This window comes from Globicephala melas, chromosome 15 (assembly GCF_963455315.2).
Source record: "Globicephala melas chromosome 15, mGloMel1.2, whole genome shotgun sequence".
Taxonomy (NCBI): domain Eukaryota; kingdom Metazoa; phylum Chordata; class Mammalia; order Artiodactyla; family Delphinidae; genus Globicephala; species Globicephala melas.
The window spans coordinates 60,228,398-60,246,539 of NC_083328.1; the positions used below are offsets into that span (position 1 = coordinate 60,228,398).

General features: G+C 51.3%; 1 protein-coding gene across 2 annotated transcripts; it reads left to right on the forward strand.

The window, feature by feature from the left end:
* Window positions 1–17,837, forward strand: CCM2L (CCM2 like scaffold protein). Of its 2 annotated transcripts, XR_009559114.1 has the most exons (11): window positions 1–69; window positions 2,366–2,533; window positions 4,683–4,766; window positions 4,859–5,042; window positions 5,911–6,374; window positions 9,718–9,853; window positions 11,473–11,536; window positions 13,908–14,037; window positions 14,574–14,712; window positions 15,587–17,180; window positions 17,532–17,837. XR_009559114.1 is itself a non-coding variant. In XM_030830950.2 (10 exons), exons 1-10 carry the CDS (start codon window positions 40–42, stop codon window positions 15,901–15,903), a joined length of 1,716 nt encoding a protein of 571 aa, XP_030686810.2. In that variant the 5' UTR covers window positions 1–39; the 3' UTR covers window positions 15,904–17,837. The 2 variants fall into 2 exon arrangements, 1 of the variants encoding a protein (XP_030686810.2); XM_030830950.2 differs by having other exon boundaries at window positions 15,587–17,837.
* Window positions 17,838–18,142: the final 305 nt, after the last annotated feature.

Consider the following 18,142-nt stretch of genomic DNA (forward strand, 5'->3'; position numbering starts at 1 on the left):
TGGCCAGGAGGGTGGCAGGAGTGGAGGGGACACTTCACCATGGAATATGAAGTCAAGAAAGGGAAAAAGGTAGGTGGGAGGTTGGAAGGGGTGCGCGGTAGAGAGATGTCCCCGGAGTCGGAGAAGTGGGAAGCCTGGGGGGAGGAGGGGGGTGATGGGCAGTGAGTGGCGTCAGGAGAGCCTTTCTTCTTATTGGGAAAGACCTTCCTCCCCACCCTTGGGCAGCCAGACATTTGGACTCAAAATTCCCTAACCCGTCTCCCTGCTCTCAGTGGCCTGTGCCATCCCAGGAATGGACAGACGGACGGGCACCTTCCAGGAAAATCCAGCCAGTCAGATTAGTTTGGGAGATATTCTCAACCTGCTTCCCTGGTGTTCCTGGGGGTTCCCTCCTGCAGCTTCTCAGACCAAGGGACAGATAGAGAGCCACCCAACAAACCCATTCCCCTGCTCCCTGCCTCCCCAGACAGAAGGACCTCAGCCAGGGCAATTCTGTGCTATGAGGCTGCCTATCCAGGCTCGAGACACCTGCTTGCTCCCCCCCCGCTGGGTTCCAACTGAGCCTGCCCCCTCCCTGTCTTTATACAGGGCCCAGTTCTGCACCAAAGGCCTCAGCCTGGGGGTCATTCCCCCCACCCCTAGACCTTTACCCCTTCCTGACTCTCAGATATTTTCTAGTCTGGTTCTCTGGGCATCACACCTGTTTCTCTTTGTGGTCCAGGGAGCCTCTGGGATTCCAACTCCCACCCCCACCCCCACTGAGCCCTCTTCCCCCAGGAAACCTAGATCCAGCTGTTTGAAAAGACTCCCACATGAACTGTGAGGGCTCCGAAGGGAGACAAGACATAGGTGCTTGTTCTCTCTTGGTTCATTCCTTCTATAGATATTTATTCAGCACCTATTATGTGCCAGGCACTGTGCCTGGCGCTGGTGATGATGCACTTGGTGAGCAAAGTCAGACAAGGTCCCTGCTCCCTCCCTGAAGCTCACATTCTAGTGAGGGAGACAACTATTAATTTTTAAAAAAAAAACAATTAATGTAAAACTGTACAAAAGTCTCCACACACAGTGCTGGGTGACAGAATATTAAGGGACCCAGCCCTAGACTGGTCAGTTTGAGCTGAGATCTGATGGGTGGAAGGAAAGAGGACAGGGAAGAGTGTTTCTGGCAGAGGAACAGCATGTGCAAAGCTCCATGGTAGGAAGGAATGTAGCAAATAGGAAGAACTGAAAGATGGCCCTATAGCTGGAGGGCAGGAGTTAGGGGCAGCGTGGGGTGAGATGAGGCTGGAGAAGTGGGCAGGGGTGGACCACTGAGGGCCACAGACAAAGCATTCACCTCCCCACTCCACTCACATATACACACATGCTCCCATATACAGGATAAAGTCCTGGCTCCACAGCCGGCATTCGAGCCCTCTATGACTTGTTCATCTCGTCATTCAGCCACAGCTACAACACACCTTCTCCAGGCTCGCGCCCGCCCTTGCAGCCCCCAGTGTTTTGCACATGCTGTGCCCTCTGCTTGGGGTGCTCGTTCCCACATCGCTTGTTCTCATTTCTCAGAGCTTCCACGTACTTCATCCAGGCTCCGTGATACTGATTTTAAAACTTGAGCTGGGCCTGCAGCAGAATCACCTGGAGCGCTTGTTAATACACAGATCATTGGGTCTCATCCCAGGTTCTGATCCAATAGGTTTGAGATGGAGCGCAAGAATGTAGATTTCTCTTCAGTTCACAGGCGATGCTGCTGCTACTGCTGGTGGAGACCCAGGAACCACACACTGAGAACCACTGCTCTAGAGCAGTGCTCACACTTTCCTGGGAGTTTAAATTCTGTTGGGATGGGCTGGGGTCCTGAAATTTGCTCCTTTAACCTTGATCCAGGCCATTTTTATGCAGGTGCCCACTGGATTAAACTTCAAGGTACCTGTTAACCATTTCTAATATTTAGGAAAGCACAGAAAATAGCTTAAATACCTATGCACCCACCACTCAGCCACACTGAATGTTAATATTTTTCTGTACTTGCCCCAGCCTGGGTGGGGGTTCCTTAAGCCTCAGCCTGGGCCTGCACAGGGCTTCTACCCTCACCTGCATGTTTAGAATGGAAGGTTTGGAGCCAGACTGCCCAAGGTGAACTATTGGTTCTACCGCTACTAGCTGGTGACCTTATTAGCTAGCTGCCTCTCTGAGGCTGTTTCTCCACCTACTAAATGGGAATCATAGAGCTACCCCCTCTGCAGAGTTTTTGTAAGAATTAAATTAGGTAATGTAAGTAAAAGGCTGCACATGTAAGTGCTGAATATGATCAAGTCAGTTGCTGTTATTACTGTTCTTACCCCCACGCCCCCGCCTCTCCCAGGGCTTCGTGTCCCCCATCCGGAGGCTGGTGTTCCCGAAGGCTGGGCGCCGGGCAGCCTTTCGAAGCAGTGTGAGCCGCCGGCCCCTGCATTCGATGCCCCTTTATCCCCCCGACTACCTCATCGACCCCCAGATTCTGCTGTGTGACTATCTGGAGAAAGAGGTCAAGGTACTTTCGGGATGAGCAGGAGGGGTGGGAAGAAGCTTGAGATAAGGGGCTGGGGGGAAAGTTTTCCTCAGCCCTCTTAGGTTACCTGGCTGGATCTGAAAATTAAACTGAACAAAGATTAACAGGAGAAAAGCACACACATTTTATTAAATTTTCACATGGACATGAGAGCCTTCAGAAGAGAATGGAAGACCCTGAGAAGTGACCAGAGCAGGAAGTTTTTATACTTTTTGACAAAGAAACAATAAATCTGTGAAGAATGGACAAGGCCAGAGGGGTTTGGAGGGGGTTGGTAAATGGTGAAAGAGGAACAAGGTTTGTTTATACAGACTTCTCGGCCCTCAATTCCCTGTCCCTGGTGATAAGGATGTCTCCCTTCCTACTGGTACCCTGAAAGGAGGGTACCCTTCACCAGGGAGATTTATCGCCTGCTTTCAGGGAAGATGGGTGAGGTGGGGGAAGTTAGAGTGACCTTCCTGCTTCTGCCGTTTTCTCATACTCCTTCAGCTTAAGATATTCAATGTGCCAAGATGCCATATTTTAGGGAAGCATGTTCTGGATTCCATCAGGAAAGACCTTACCTCTCCCCCACACCAACCCCTGACCACACAGGGGAGGCTCAGGGGAAAGAGGCCTGGGTTCAAGGCAGCCTTGCCCCTGAATTATGCTGGGGACCCTCAACAAGTGACCTCCACCTGTTCAGCCTCAGTGTTGCCATCTCAACATGGGGCTCAAAGCCTACCCCAAGGGGAGAGCAGATGGGAGGGTGCTCTGTGCACCAAAAAGCCGGACCGTCCTGTGAGATTTTACTGCAGTGACGTTGCTGCTACTTGGACAGTGTCCAGCTTAAAGGAAGCCAGTTCTGCAGGCCACATGGACTTAGGCCAACTCAGGGGCTTTACTTCTATTTTATGAACACCATGAAGGAGCAGTGGAGAATCCTCGCTACCCAATAAAGACTGATATGGGGGTAGGAGTGTCAGATTTAGTAAAAACAGGCACCCAGTTAAGTTTGAATTTTGGTGGGGGGAGGGATAAATTAGAGTTTGGGATTAACAGATACACACTACTATATATAAAATAGATAACCAAAAGGACCTATTGTATAACACAGGGAACTATATTCAATAGCTTATAATAACCTATAATGGAAAAGAATCTGAAAAAGAATATGTATTTGAATCACTTTGCTATATACCTGAAACTAACACTGTAAATCAATTATATTTCAACAAAAAAAATTTTTTTAATTTGAATTTCAGATAGGCGATGAGTACTTTTTTAGTTTTGATATTAGTTGTTTATGTGAAAACCAAGTTTAACTGGCATCTTGTATTTTACCTGGCAGCCCTATATGAAGAGAAAAGCTAGCAAACAAATCCACTTAAAAAATTGGGAACTGAAATTTCATAGAGAATAAAAAGAAAAGAAAGGTATGATTGGTAGAATCACCTAGAAGAATAAAACTAAAAATATTTTAAAAAGTTAATTCTTATATTAAATAACATTTAAGTGTGATAACATTAAGCTATAACTAAGAATGAATGAAGAATTAATTTACTATTAATTTAATTTAGGGCATCATTTTTCTGACAAAATTATATACTAATTGGATACAACATTCTTCCCTTTCCATTTGACTTCTGCGACAAGATCATGAAGAGGGCCAGTGACCTGCACAGTCAGTTGACACTGGTGCTTGGGGTGCACAGAGCCACTCAGGCCAAGCAGGAAATTCAAGCTATTCTAATGACTTTTGTTTCTGCCATAGCTAAATAACTATGTGCTCATAAAATAAGCTTATTTTAGCAAAAATAAGCTAGCAGTGAGAGTATGGACTCTGGTGTGTGGAGTCCAGTTCTGCCCTTTTTAGCTCTATAATATTGGGCAGGTTATTTGGCTTTGCTGTGCCTTAGTTTTCTCATCCTTAAAGCGATGATGAATGAGTGCAGAAAACTCTCAGGACTATGCCTGGCTCCTACAATGGCTTTAATAACAGTTATTATCAGGCTATTATTATTAATTCAGATATTTTTATCTCAGTCTACCCGCACTGTGTCAGTGAGGAGGTCAGGGTCCTCCAAGGCTTCAGGGAGACCTCTCTCTGCCCTTTTCCCACCACCCCCGCCCCCGCCCCATTTCCATCCAGTTCCTGGGCCACCTCACCTGGGTCACCTCCTCACTGAACCCCTCCAGCCGCGACGAGCTCCTGCAGCTGCTGGACACGGCCAGGGTGAGGCTCCGGGAGAGGGGAGGGCAGGGTCTGGTCCCCTACCTCTCCCACCCGAGGCCCCCGGGACTCAGGAGATCCGACCCACCCCGCAGCAGCTGAAGGAGCTGCCGCTGAAGACCACGGCGGAGCAGGACAGCATCCTGAGCCTGTCGGCCCGCTGCCTGCTGCTCACCTGGCGCGACAACGAGGAGCTCATCTTGCGTATCCCCACGCACGAGATCGCCGCTGCCTCCTACCTGCAGGACGACGCGCTGCACCTGCTGGTGCTTAAGACCGGTACGGCAGGCGGGGCCTGGCAGGGCCGGGGCGGGGGAGGTGAAGGAGTGGAGAAAGGGCCCAACACCTAGTCTTGGGCATGGGCGTGACCTGGGGCAGGGGCGGGGCCTGAGGCTGGATAAGTGGGTGATGGAAAGACCTGACCAAACTACCCTGAGACTAGGGACAGGACATGGCTGTTTGCGAGAAGAGGAAGCCCAAGGTTGAAGCTTGAAGGAGGGGCGGCCTGACCCACCATCTTCGAAACGGTGGAGAAGCCAGAATCCTGAGGCCTGAAGTTAAAGGGCGTGATGAAGGGTAGCAAGGCTCTGAGGCTAGGAGGGAACCTGCGGCAGAGGCGGAGTCTCATCTAGTGGAGGGGCCATACACTGGGGAGGCGGAGCTTGCGGCTGGGGTATCTTGGTGGGAGATGTCAGACCCTGCCATACTAGGGGCGGGGCCTGAGGCCAGGGGAGGGGTTGAAGGGAAGCCGGAAGCCAAGGAGGTGTTCCTGAAACCCGGGACAGGGTCCGAGTTAAGGGTAAAGAAGGAGGGGACAGCCTGACCACTACTCTCAGACCAGACGGCAGCGTCTGGGAGGCAAGGGGCGTCGGAATGGGGTAGGGCGTGTGGGAACTGCCAAACCCAGGGGTGGAGCCTGAGGGTGGGGGCGGGACCCAAAAGTGAGGACCCGTAGTGGGGCGGGGTCCGGCCTTCCGACTTTGAAGCCAGGGGTGGAGCCTGAGGGTGGGGGCGGGGCCAGACACGGCTGGACCCCTTCTCCCCCCAACCACCACCGCAGCGGCGGGGGTCAGGACACCCAGCTGGCCTCGGGAGAGGGCTCTCAGCCCGGATCTCCTGCTTCTGACGGCCACCCGGCCTTTCCTAGGTCTGGGCGTGGACCCGGTGCCAGCCGGAGTAGACGCCAGCCCCGGCGGCGCGGGGCGCGACCCGGGCCCGCCCGGGGCGGCGCCCGAGAAGCGGCGGGTGGGCGCCACGGAGCGACGCCACACCATCTGCAGCCTTGACTGGCGGATGGCGTGGGGCGGGAGCGCGGGCGCCGAGGCCCGGGCCGGGGGCGGCGGCGGCGGCAGCCTGGAGCGCCAGCGCGCCGGGGCGCGGGCGTCGGGCAGCTGGGAGCGGCGGCAGACGTTCAGCGGCAGCTGGGAGCGGCGACACGGCGGCGGCGGCGGCGGCGGCGCCGCGGGCAAGCCAGGCGGCAGCTGGGAGCGGAGGCAGGCGGGAGGCGGCGGCAGCTGGGAGCGGCGCCACCCGGGCCCCAACCCGCTCGACCCGCAGGACCCCAGCCCCGACGCCTACTGCAACCTGGTCATCCTGGCTGTGGCCAACAGGGTGAGCCCGAGGGCATCCCGCGCCCCTGCGCCCTGCCTCCCTGGCGCGTTTTCACACTCCCCACGCACATACCAAGTTCCTGGAGTCTACCCCAGCCCCTTTTCTTTTCCCTCCTTCGGCCCTACTGCCCAGAACTTCGAAACTGTGTGCCCATTGACGCCAAAAGGCTTTTACTCCAGCCCCAGGACACCTCCCCCTTGCTGTCCCAATGGGATGAAAGCTCAAAATGACCCAGACTTGATCTAACCCCTCATCCAGCCCTGCTCCTTCTCCAAAGTCGTCAGTGTCCACACTACCACAGTAACAATAATGAGGACAGTAATCACCAGCACGAATTCAGGGCCGACCTGTGCCAGACAGGAAACCAGCATTAAGTCATTTCATTCTCACAGTAACCCCTGGAGGCAAATATTACCACCATCCCCATTCTATAGAGAAGGAAACAGATCCAGAGGCTAAGCAACTTGTGCAAGGTCACACAGGAAGCAGGTGGTGATTTCAGCATTGGGACCCAGAAGTTCAGAGCCTGTACTCTTGGTAACAGTGGCCATCACCCAAGGCAGAAGACTTCTGGCCATTCTTGTCCCCCCCATCCTCCACATTCACCCTTGCTTTTATTCATTTGACCATGTTCATTGAGCGCCAGCTTGTGCTAGGCATTGGGCTAGGTGCCATGGATACAGAGATGAACAAAGACATATTTAGTGCCCTCCCTTAGGGAGCTCACCATCTAGCAGACACCTCCAAACCCTGAGCCTTGTAAGCTGTTTCTCTGGCCCAGGGCCCTGAACTCCCTCTCTATATAAACCCCACATGGTGAACAAAACAGACACAGTGCCTCTCTAAGAGAGGTGGATAGTAACCAGTAAACTCAGGCTCTGGTGCTGACTTGAAACATTTTCTCACTTGGTGTGCAGCTCTGCACATGCTCCTGGTTTTCCTACGTCCCTGACTGCTCCTTCTCAAGAGCTGGCGCCTCCTCTTCTCACCAGTCTCTTGAGGTTGGACTGTCCCAGGCTTAGTCCTTGATTCTCTTTCTCCTTTATCTACACTCATTTCTACGTGGCCTTCTCTAGTGAGAACTCTCCCAAATGTTACCTCCCACCAAATCTCCACGGCTGTGTCTCCACTCAGCCTCTCCGTTCAAAGGTCTAACGACCAGAGCTGAGCGCCCAGTCTTCTCCCCAGACCTGCTCCTCCCTTGCTCTCCCTGTCTTGATGAATGGCAGCTCTGTCCTTCCATTGCTCAGACCAAAACCCTGCAGCACTCCTTGGCTCCTGTCTCTCACACAACCCATATCCACTCTGTCAACAAATCCTGTTGGCCCTATTTCTAAAATATAACCAAAGTGCATCTACTTCTCCCCAAGCTCCATTGTCCCCCACTTCCCAGGTCCATGCTCCATCTTCCCCCATCTGGGTCATTCACTCACCCCTCACTGGTTTGGCCATTGCTCAGAATCTGTTCCCCCACATGGTCAGAGCAGTCCTGTTAACACAGAAGTCACATTGTGTCACTGCTCAAAACCTTTCAGTGGCTCCCCAGTTCACTCAGAGTAAAATCTAATGTCCTTACAACTGTTTATAAGGCCATCTACCTTACAATGGTGGCCTAGCCACCATCCTCATTTCCTCTCTAGCCTCATCTAAAGACATCTGTGCATTCCGGATGGTTCACTCTGGTATCCCTGGCCCCCAGGGCAGTGCCTGGCACATGATAGGTGCTCAATAAATATACCGAATAGATGGATTAGTGGGTACTATGTTACTATACCTTGTGATGGGGACCAAGTAGAAAAGCAGGTTGCAATGATAATGAGGGACGAGATCCATTTTCCAGAGGGAAAGTGAGTTTGTGCCTTTTAAACTGAAATGTGTAAGAGAGAAGGAAGCAGCAGGGCAAAGAGTCAAGAAAGCAAATTCCAGGGGGCTTCCCTAGTGGCGCAGAGGTTGAGAGTCCACCTGCCGATGCAGGGGGCACGGGTTCGTGCCCCGGTCTGGGAAGATCCCACATGCCGCAGAGCGGCTGGTCCTGTGAGCCGTGGCCGCTGGGCCTGCGCGTCCGGAGCCTGTGCTCCGCAACGGGAGAGGCCACAGTAGTGAGGGGCCCGCGTACAGCAAAAAAAAAAAAAAAGAAAGAAAAGAAAGCAAATTCCAGGCAGAGGGAACAGTGTACCCTGTTTATCCCACTGGGCTGTGAGGGCTTTAGGCCTCATCGAATTCACCTCTGAGACTCCACAGCCTGGCCCAGTGCTTGCCACACAGTGGGACTAAATAATAATTTGTGGAATGAGTAAATAAATAATGGTTGTTTTCTAGGAGTAACTGAGCCTCTGGCCTCCAATCTGAGGCATCATGGTCCCAAGGAGGGTACAGGAATTAGAGTCAAAAAACCTGGGTGCCAATATTAACCAAAGCCATGAGCCTGCTGTGTGAGCCTGGGCAAGTCACTTAACCACTCTAAGCCTCCATGTCTTTCATTATAAAATAAGGATGCCCTCTTCCCTGTCCATTTGGTAGAGCTATTATAAGCGTCAATCCTGGTTTAATGATAATTTCACTCCCTCATCCCAAAATGCCTGTCCTGGGTTACATTTTAATTTACTCCCTGGACTGGCTTTTTTAGAAGCACAATATAAGAAGTGGCTTCATGAAGTTGGTCTCTTCATTAGTTGTTGTCTTTCCGTGTCTCTTGCTTAAAGACTTAAAGAGGAAAATCAAAGAGGCAAATTCCTCTTCATATTTGCGATCTCAAAAAAGTTGCACCCAAGAACTTAAATGCCTTCCTTCTATCAGGGACTGAAGTTTATGTGTTCATCCTGCTTCCATTTTTGCCTTGGGTGCCAGGAAGCTCATATCTAAATATGGCATAGTAACTATGTTGAGCAGTAGTAACTCTGCTGAGCCTAACATTTTCATACAGTTAATTCTTCCTTTCCTCTTACTAGGCATTAGGAGACCTGGGCTCTAGTCCTGGCTAATCACTTTATGTCTCTGGGCTTCAGCTTCCTACGTGTAAATTAAACTAAATTAGGGCTTATTTTAGATAAGCTTCAGGAGGCCCCATAATTCTCCCAGAAATTTGGGGTGCATGTGTGCATTTTTCAGGGCAGAAGAGTTACATTTGTCACTGGATTCTGTAAAGGCCAGTGAGTGGCTATTTCTATAAAGGCCACCCAGAGCGTGGCCATATAATTTTGATGAAAAATGTCCTCAAAATCAATTTAAAGGCTCCCATAGTTGTGTGTGTGCCCTTGTGCGCCTCCTCACACTGCGTTTTTAGGAAGCAGGGGCATCCTGGTCCCTGGAGAAGGCCTGAGCTCTGTCCTCCTCTCTGGGCCAGGATGCTGCAGAGGAGTCCTGCGCCCTCATCTGTCAGGTCTTCCAGATCATCTACGGGGACCAAAGCATCGAGTGTGTGGACCGGGCCGGCTACCACTATACGTCCACACCCGAACGGCCGTGGCTGTGCAGCCGCAGTGAGTACTCCAACTCCTGGTGGCCCCTCCTGTGAAACGTCCTGAAAGGCCAGAGGAGGGGGGATGTCCCAGGACTGGGGCCAATGAAAGCCCTTAGGGGTCCTGACCTCTACAGCAATTACAGCATACCCCCGATATGTCGCTAAAATAAAATGTCAAATTTCATAACGACCTCAAACGTAGTTTCAGAACGAGACCCTCAGAGCTGAACTCTCTCTCCCTTTTGTTTTTTGGTGTCCCCACTTTGCCAAAACCTAAGTACATGCATTGTCAGTTTACTGAGCCATCTAGTCCCACTAGGACTCTAGGTCAAAACCAAGATTTCCAGACTGGTCCTTGAATGCCATCAAGGGCTGGAATGAGAATGAGACCAATAGTGGTATTCGTTGATCACCAACTACGTGCCAAGCACAGGGCCGATGTACCGAATCTTATTTAATCCTCATAACAACCTTGTCTGTCCTGTTTGCCACTGTATCCCCTGTGCCTAACACAGGACCAGGGACGGATGCTCAAGGCGTATTTTCTGAATGGATGAAAGAACACTCTGAGGCCTTATGAATACAATTTTTACAGATGAGGACATTAAGACTCAGAGTAGTCAATAAATATCTCAGGGTCACACAGCTGGTAAATGGCAGAGTCAGGATTCAAACCCAGGTGCGTCTGATTCTAAAGCTTCCTGCAACAGCCTCACTCCCCGTGCTGCCTTCAGGGCCATTAAGGGAACTTCCTCAGCCACAGCCCCCTGAGCGTGGTCCCTGTTTGCGTAGCTCAGGCAATGGGGAGCCAGCTCTTTCCTTCTGGAGGCACTCACATCTGTGGGAACTGTGGTTATTGAGAATTTGGGAAAGTTCATTGACTCTCCCAGGGATGATGGACAGATAAATGAGATAACTCAACAGATATTTCAACAAATTCATTCATTCAACAAGTATTTCTTGAACACCTGTCTGTGGGATCCTGCTAATCACCAGGATGTACTGGCGAGTAAAGCCAGATGTGGCCCTCCCTCTGAGGCGTGCAGTGCTGAAGTAGGCCGACAGTAATTAAATAGTTGCACAGATAAAATGTAACCACACACTGTGTTATAAGAATGTATAATGAGGAACCAGCGGGGCCTGGAAAGTCAGGGGAGTGTCCTGAGGAAGTGACACTAAGTGAGCCACGATGGGCAGGGGGAGGCCAGTAGCTGGATTCACTGAGATGACAGGGGCAGGTACAGAGCAAGTTCTCTGTACCTGGTGCTCCTTTCTCCTCATGATTTTGAGCTCCTTGCCCTCAAAGTTCTTTTTTCTCTCTGTCAAACATACACAGTTTACAAAGCGCTACCTCGCCTGTTCCCTGGCTTGCTCTCCCCAAGGCCCCCCTGAGGTAGGCAGGAAGGTGGTATTGTCCCAACCTTGGGGAAGTTGAGTGCCTGGGAGAGAAGTGCGTTGCCCAAGGTTGGCTGTGTGTTGCCGGTGGGGGCAGGAATCATGGTCAGAAACTTCCAGTGGCTGCCCATTTCACTCAGAGTGAAAGTTAACACCTGTACAGTTACTAACAAGGCCATTCGTGCTCCAGCCGCCATCCTTACTCCAGGCCGCCTCTGACCGCCCTCTGTCTGCTGCCCCCAGGTGACAGCTGCCGCACGGATGGGACTTACGCCTATGACGCCGACTTCAGCTGCTGCAGCTCCTTGTGGGTACCGTCCTTCTCAGGGACCCCACTCTGGTCCCCTCTGTCCCTGCACAAACAGGGTTGCTCATCTGGGCATTCTTGAGCCCCTATGGGCAAGAGAGGGTGGGAGAAAGTGACTCCATCTTGATTTGTGCTGAGATGCTAGGCCCCGAGGGTGCAGGTAACCTGAACTTCCCAGGCTCTGGTGAGCTTATAGGATCTGAACCCCTGAGAGACAGACAGGGCAGCCAGAACTCACAAATAGGTCCACATGGGCCTGCAGCTCTTTCCCAGTCATCCAGACACAGTGGCCTGCAGAGGCCAAAATCACAGCTAATGCCAAAAAGTCATTTTGGCTCTATGGAATAGAGAATCCTAAAAAAGAGTAGCTTTAAAAAGGATAAAGCTTCCCCCCCCCGCCCCCCCCCCACCCGCCCGTCTCTTACATAAGATAGACAAGGAGTCTATGGCCTTATGGTCATTAAGGGCTCGGGCTTATCTTTTCCTCCCTCTCTAACACTTGCTTCCATCCTCAAGGTCACCTCATGGGCCCAGATAGTGGCTATAGTTCCAGCCATCACAGCAGCATATGAGGAATCTCTTTAAAGAAAGAGCTGTGCTAGAATTCCTACCTGACTTCTGCTTACATCTCATTGGCCAGAACTTGGTCTCATGGCCAGAACTAGCTATAAGCAAGTCTGGAAAATGTAGGGGTTTTTTTAAAAAAAAATCTCATTTGGGAATGTTGTCCAGGGTTCTATTTAGGGTGACTGACCACCCCAGTTTGCCCAGGATTTAGGGGTTCCCCAAAACATGGAAGTTTCAGTACTGTAACCAGGAAAGTCCCAGGAAAACTGGGACAAATTGGTCACCTTAGTTCTGTTACTAAGGCCTTTGGCTTTCTGTTATTAAGGCTGACAGGGGACAGCCTCTGCCAGTGATACAGGCCTTACTTCCCCCCGCCCCCCTTTTCAGCGGCAATATACTTGCTTAAGACTGTGCACTCTTAGGCCAGTCCTTAAACAACCTGCTATCTGCTAGAGAGATGACAGTCATGACAATGACTAACTTTAGAACTTACTGTCTGCCAAGTGCTATTCTATAATGCACTTCGTTTTTAAAATCAACATAGCAACATTACAGTAGCTACTGTTTATTTACTGCCTAGTCCATGACTCTAAGTACTGTACAAACATTAACTCCTCTGTTTCTTACAATGACACCAATTTTTATCATACCATTTTACAGATAGAGAAACTGAAGAATAGAGAAGTTAAGTAACTTGACCCAAGGTCAAGCAGCTAGTAAGTTGTAGGCCTGCGATTTGAACCCAGACAGGCTGGCTCCAGAGTCCACACTAAGCTTACACTGCTTCTCTGGAGGTAATCATTGAAGATGGTTCTGGAACAATGTAGAGACCAGGAGGCAGGAGCCCAATGTTGACTTTTATTTAAGCGATATTTATTGAGTACCTACCATGTGCCAGGCACTGTGCTCTGTGCTAGGGATACAGTGGGGAGCCAGACAAGGACGAGGCCTGTGCTTGGCACATAGTAGGTACTCAGCAAACAGAGAAAACAAGGTCCCTGCTCTTGCATGGTTTACAAGGTAGCACAGGAGACAATGAAATCATTATTTAGTAATAATAAGCATCAACAGTAATAAACACTCAAGAGAAGCTCAGAGTGCTGAGAGAGAGGCTGTGGAAACCCTACCTCATCCGGGGAGTCAGGAGGACCTCTCCGAGGTGATGACACTTGAACTGAGACATGACAAATAAAAGGGGGAAGAGCGCTCCAGGTACAGGGAACAGCAAGTGCAAGGATGCTGAAGCGGGATCCACTTGGCATGTTTGAGGAGCAGCCAGGAGGCCACTATGGCTGCAGCAGAGGGTGTGAAGGACAGAGTGGATAGAGAGGAGATCTGGTGGAGGCATCGGAAAGGCCTTCATGTCATGGGTAGGCTTACAGACTATGTGACCACATTTGACAGAGGGTCTAACCCATTCTAGAGGGATCAGGGAAAACTTTCCTGAGGAGGTGACATTTAAGATCCAATGGTGAGGAAGAGTTAGCTGAGCAAAAGACAGGGAAAGGGAGGCATTCCAGGCAGAGGGAACAGCATGTGCAAAGGCCCAGAGGTGAGGAGGTACTTGGAGTATTAGAAGAAAAGACAGAAGGCAGGGTGACCTGAGCACAAACAGCAAGGGGGAGACGAGGCTTGAGAGGTGGTGCGTGGCCAGATCATATGGGGCCTCGAAGGCCAAAATGGGGTATAGGATGAGGCCCCAGGCCCAGAGCACTGGTGGCTGTGCCCTCCCACCTTCAGCCTACCACATGGAGAGGAGCTGGAGGGAGGCGAGTGAGGGCCCCTTCCCCCCCTGTCTCTGCAGCAATGGCTCCCAGGACACATTTGAAGCCTGTTACAGCGGCACGTCCACACCCTCTTTCCATGGCTCCCACTGCAGCGGCAGCGACCACAGCAGCCTGGGCCTCGAGCAGTTGCAGGATTACATGGTCACGGTGAGCTGGGGCAGGCAGTGCGAACAGCATAAGCAAGGGCCTGGAGAACACATGGGGTATTTCAGGCATCATGAATAATCCTGGACATAACTGAAGCATAAGACCTCAGCGGTCAGGGCAGGGCATGAGGTTAGGAGAGCAAACGGAGTCAGCTGTGAAAGGCTTCAAGTAATGTCAACTAGCACTGAGTGTTGACTTTATACCAGGCACTGTTCTGAGCGCCTTTAATGCATCATTTCTTTCCATCCTTTCAACAACCCAAGAAGGAAATGCCTTCATTATCCTCACATTGCAGATGAAGAAAGCGAGGGTTAAGGAGGTTGTCACCTACCCACGATCACAGAGCTGGTCAGTGAAGGGGCCAGGATTTGAAATCGGGCAGCTTGAGTCCACATCCCATTCTTAGATGCAGCCCAAGGCCAGGTTTTCACAGGAGGGCTGGGCTGGATACACCCTTAGTGAGGGCTCTGGGTCTTTTAGGCAGGGGTTGGGTGGGGGTTGCTCTTGGGATTAATCTCGAATGGTGTCCCTGACAGTTGCGGAGTAAGCTGGGGCCCCCTGAGATCCAGCAGTTTGCCCTGCTGCTGCGGGACTACCGTCTGGGGCTGCCCATCCAGGACTATTGCGCAGGCCTGCTGAAGCTCTACGGAGACCGGCGCAAGTTCCTCCTGCTTGGTGAGCCCCCTGCCCAGGCTGGGAGTGTTTACTCTTTATCCCTTGGCCTCCCATAAAGCTGACATCATGAGATCCATGAGGCAAACAGGGAAACCGAAGTGCAGAGAGGGGAAGAGACTTGTCTGCAGTCAGAGCCTGGAGAGAGAGCACAGGTGTAACCATTTCACCTTCACAGCAAAGCTGGGAGAGGATATGATTCTTCCCATTTTACTCCATGAGGAATCTGAGGCTCAGAGAGGCTAAGGAACTCTTCCAAGGTCACAGAGCTAGTAAGGAGGGCTAGTGATAACAGCAACAGGAACGATAATCTTAATAAGCTAACATGTATTGGGCAGTTACCGTGTGTAGTGGCAAGGATCATCTCATTGAACGCCCTCAGTTCCGGGAAGTTGAAACTATGATTTGCCCTCATTTTGCAGATAAGAAAACTGAGGCTTAGAGAAGCAAAGTACATAAATAAGTCACAAAGCTAATAAGTGACAGAAGTAAAACGGAAGCCAAATGGGGCACTCAGTGTGTGTTAAGTACCTTATTTAATCCTCACAGCCCTACCGAGAGAACAGGTGTAATTATCTCCCTTTTACAGGGGAGGAAAGTAAGGCTCAGAGTAATTATTGGAGGAGTGTTACACAACTCATAAATGGGAATGTAATAATAATAATGATAACAATAATAAGCTAACATGTAGTGAGCATTTATTGCGTGCGGAGCATTATGCCGTTACGCTCTGGCTCAGAGAGTCCGGAATTGTGCAAGGTCACACAGCCGGCGAGCGGCAGGGTGGGGATTTGCACTCCGCTCCCCAGAGAAGGTGATTCCTCCGTGGGAGGGGAAGGCTTGACCCCCAGGAATCACCCTGCCCCTCGGCCTGCAGGGATGCGGCCCTTCATTCCGGACCAGGACATCGGCTACTTCGAGGGCTTCCTGGAGGGCGTGGGCATCCGCGAGGGCGGCATCCTCACCGACAGCTTCGGCCGCATCAAACGCAGCATGAGCTCCACGTCGGCGTCAGCCGTGCGCAGCTACGACGGCGCGGCCCAGCGGCCCGAGGCGCAGGCCTTCCACCGGCTGCTGGCCGACATCACGCACGACATCGAGGCGCTGGCCCCAGACGACGACGACGAAAGCACTGACGAGGAGGCCCAGGGCTCCCCGAGCGGGGTCGACGCGGCCGAGGACAACTACCTGTAGCCTGTGCCGCCGCCCATGCGGAGGGCGGGGAAGGGGGTGGCCCCAAGACCCCGCTCCTGAGCCTCACTCACCGTTGCCTGTGGGACCCCATCCCCAGACCTCCTCCTCAAACCCCCAACCGGGGCTGCACCCTCCCGGGGTCTCTGTCCCTACTCCCGGGGCTCCGGTCCCTGCAGTACCGAGAATGTCCTGCAGGGGGCGGAATCCTAACTGGGACTTGGCAGCCCCTAGGCCGGCTGGGGTGGACTGCGAACTTCTTTGTCCCACTAGCCCCGCGGGTTCGGCTTCTGGACTCTCCCTCCTCCTCGAGACTCCGCAGCTTTCTGGAGACCCAGGGAGGGATGAAGAGTGGGCTCCACCTGCTGGCCGGTTGAGAAAATAATTCTCAGAGCCCAAAGACCTCTGTTCCTCTTATTTTACAGTTTGAGAAACATGTTCGAGAGAAGGGACTTGAGGGAGTCTCCTGATTCCCCTCAGATATTACCTCAAACTGACCATACTAAGTGGTGTAGAGGGTATTTTTAAAGCTCTAAGAGGCAGGGTCTCCCCTTCGCAGGTGGAATTAGATCGTTAGTGTGGAATAGAGGTTTCTTTCTACTGAGAGTCAACCCAGAGGTGGACGATTTGGGTCCCAGTCCTGGCCCTAAGGCTCTGAACAGGTTGCTTGTTCAGATCTTGCATTTGGAGCCAGACAGGCTAGGCCTCCTGTCTGGTAGCAGTTCTAGCTTCTCTGCATCTCCATTTCCTCTTCTGACCATGAAGGCGGCCCCACCCACCTCACAGGGGCGTCATAGGGATGACTGAAGGTCAAGACCTCAGTGCTGGGTCTAGCACATGCTAAGCGCTCAATAAATGCTGTTCCCTTCCACATCGAACACTTTCTGACTCAGTTTACCTGTCTTTACCTGTGTGCAACGGGACAGGAACTGAGGTGGAGGTGAGAAGACCCTCAGGGAGCTCACAGTTTGGGAGGAGGAAATAGGAATTGCCCCTCACAGCTCTATTACAGCCTGGCTCTGTGCTCGAGGCCCAAATGAAAAGTACCCAAGATTCCGCAGACAAGCCGTCGCATCTGGAGTAGTCAAAGAAGTCTGAAGACAGGGTTGGAGGGGAGGAGAAGTCAGCATAAGAACAGGACTCAGCACAGCCTCAGTAAAGGCTCAGAGGCTGAAAGAAAGAAGCCCTGAGAAGAGGCAAGAATTGCATAGAAGAGCTAAAATTTATTTGTAGAACTTTACATGGCCTTCCATGGCCAGACACAGGGCACTTACCGTGAGGTAGGTAGTATTATCACCATTGTTAAAATTATATCGTTATTATTATTAGGGCTTCAGATCCAGAGAGTTTCATGAGTTATACTCAGTTCGTGGCAAATGACCATCCCATCATAACTGATCCATGAAAGGCCCTTCTGATGTCTTACTTTGTTTTATATTCCCCGAACTCCATCCATACATCCCCACAATCCTTCCCCTCCCTACAATAGGCACCCACCCCTATGTGTTGATATATATCCCTGGACATAAAATGTACAATGTCTTCTGTGTGTGTGTTTATATTACGTAAATGGTATTGTATAAGGTTCTCATTCTGTTGTTTCCTTTTTCACTCCCTAATGTGTTTTTAAGATCTACTTATGTGGGGACTTCCCTGGTGGTGCAGCAGTTAAGAATCTGCCTGCCAATGCAGGGGACACGGGTTTGAGCCTTGGTCCAGGAAGATCCCACAAGCCATGGAGCAACTAAGCCTGGGCGCCACAACTACTGAGCCTGCACTCTAGAGCCCGCGAGCCACAACTACTGAAGCCTGCGTGCCTAAAGCCTGTGCTCCGCAACAAGAGAAGCCACCGCAATGAGAGGCCCGAGCACCACGACGAAGAGTAGCCCCCACTCGCCGCAACTAGAGAAAGCCCTCGCGCAGCAACAAAGACCCAACGCAGCCAAAAATAAATAAATTTATTTTTTTAAAAAAAGATCTACTCATGTTGCTGTGTAAAAACCTAAATTATTACATCTAACCACTGCAAAATATTCCAAGCTGAGCATCCACTGTTTTATCTATCCATTCCCCCAGTGATGGACAGTCAGGTTGCTTCCAGTTCCCTCTTACCATAAACCACACCGTGATGAACATCTTTGTGCATGCCCCTTATGGGGCTGTGTGAAAATTTCTTTGAGCTGTATACCCAAGAGTAGAATTACTAGATCATAGAGCATCTCTGTTTTAATTTTCACTAAAA

Bases quoted from the DNA above. Each gene is read 5' to 3' on its own strand.
- CCM2L (XM_030830950.2), top strand. From the start codon at position 40: ATGGAATATGAAGTCAAGAAAGGGAAAAAG. The intron at 70-2,365 runs GTAGGTGGGAGG...CGCCTCTCCCAG, and splicing joins AAGTCAAGAAAGGGAAAAAG to GGCTTCGTGTCCCCCATCCG. The intron at 6,375-9,717 runs GTGAGCCCGAGG...TCTCTGGGCCAG, and splicing joins TCCTGGCTGTGGCCAACAGG to GATGCTGCAGAGGAGTCCTG.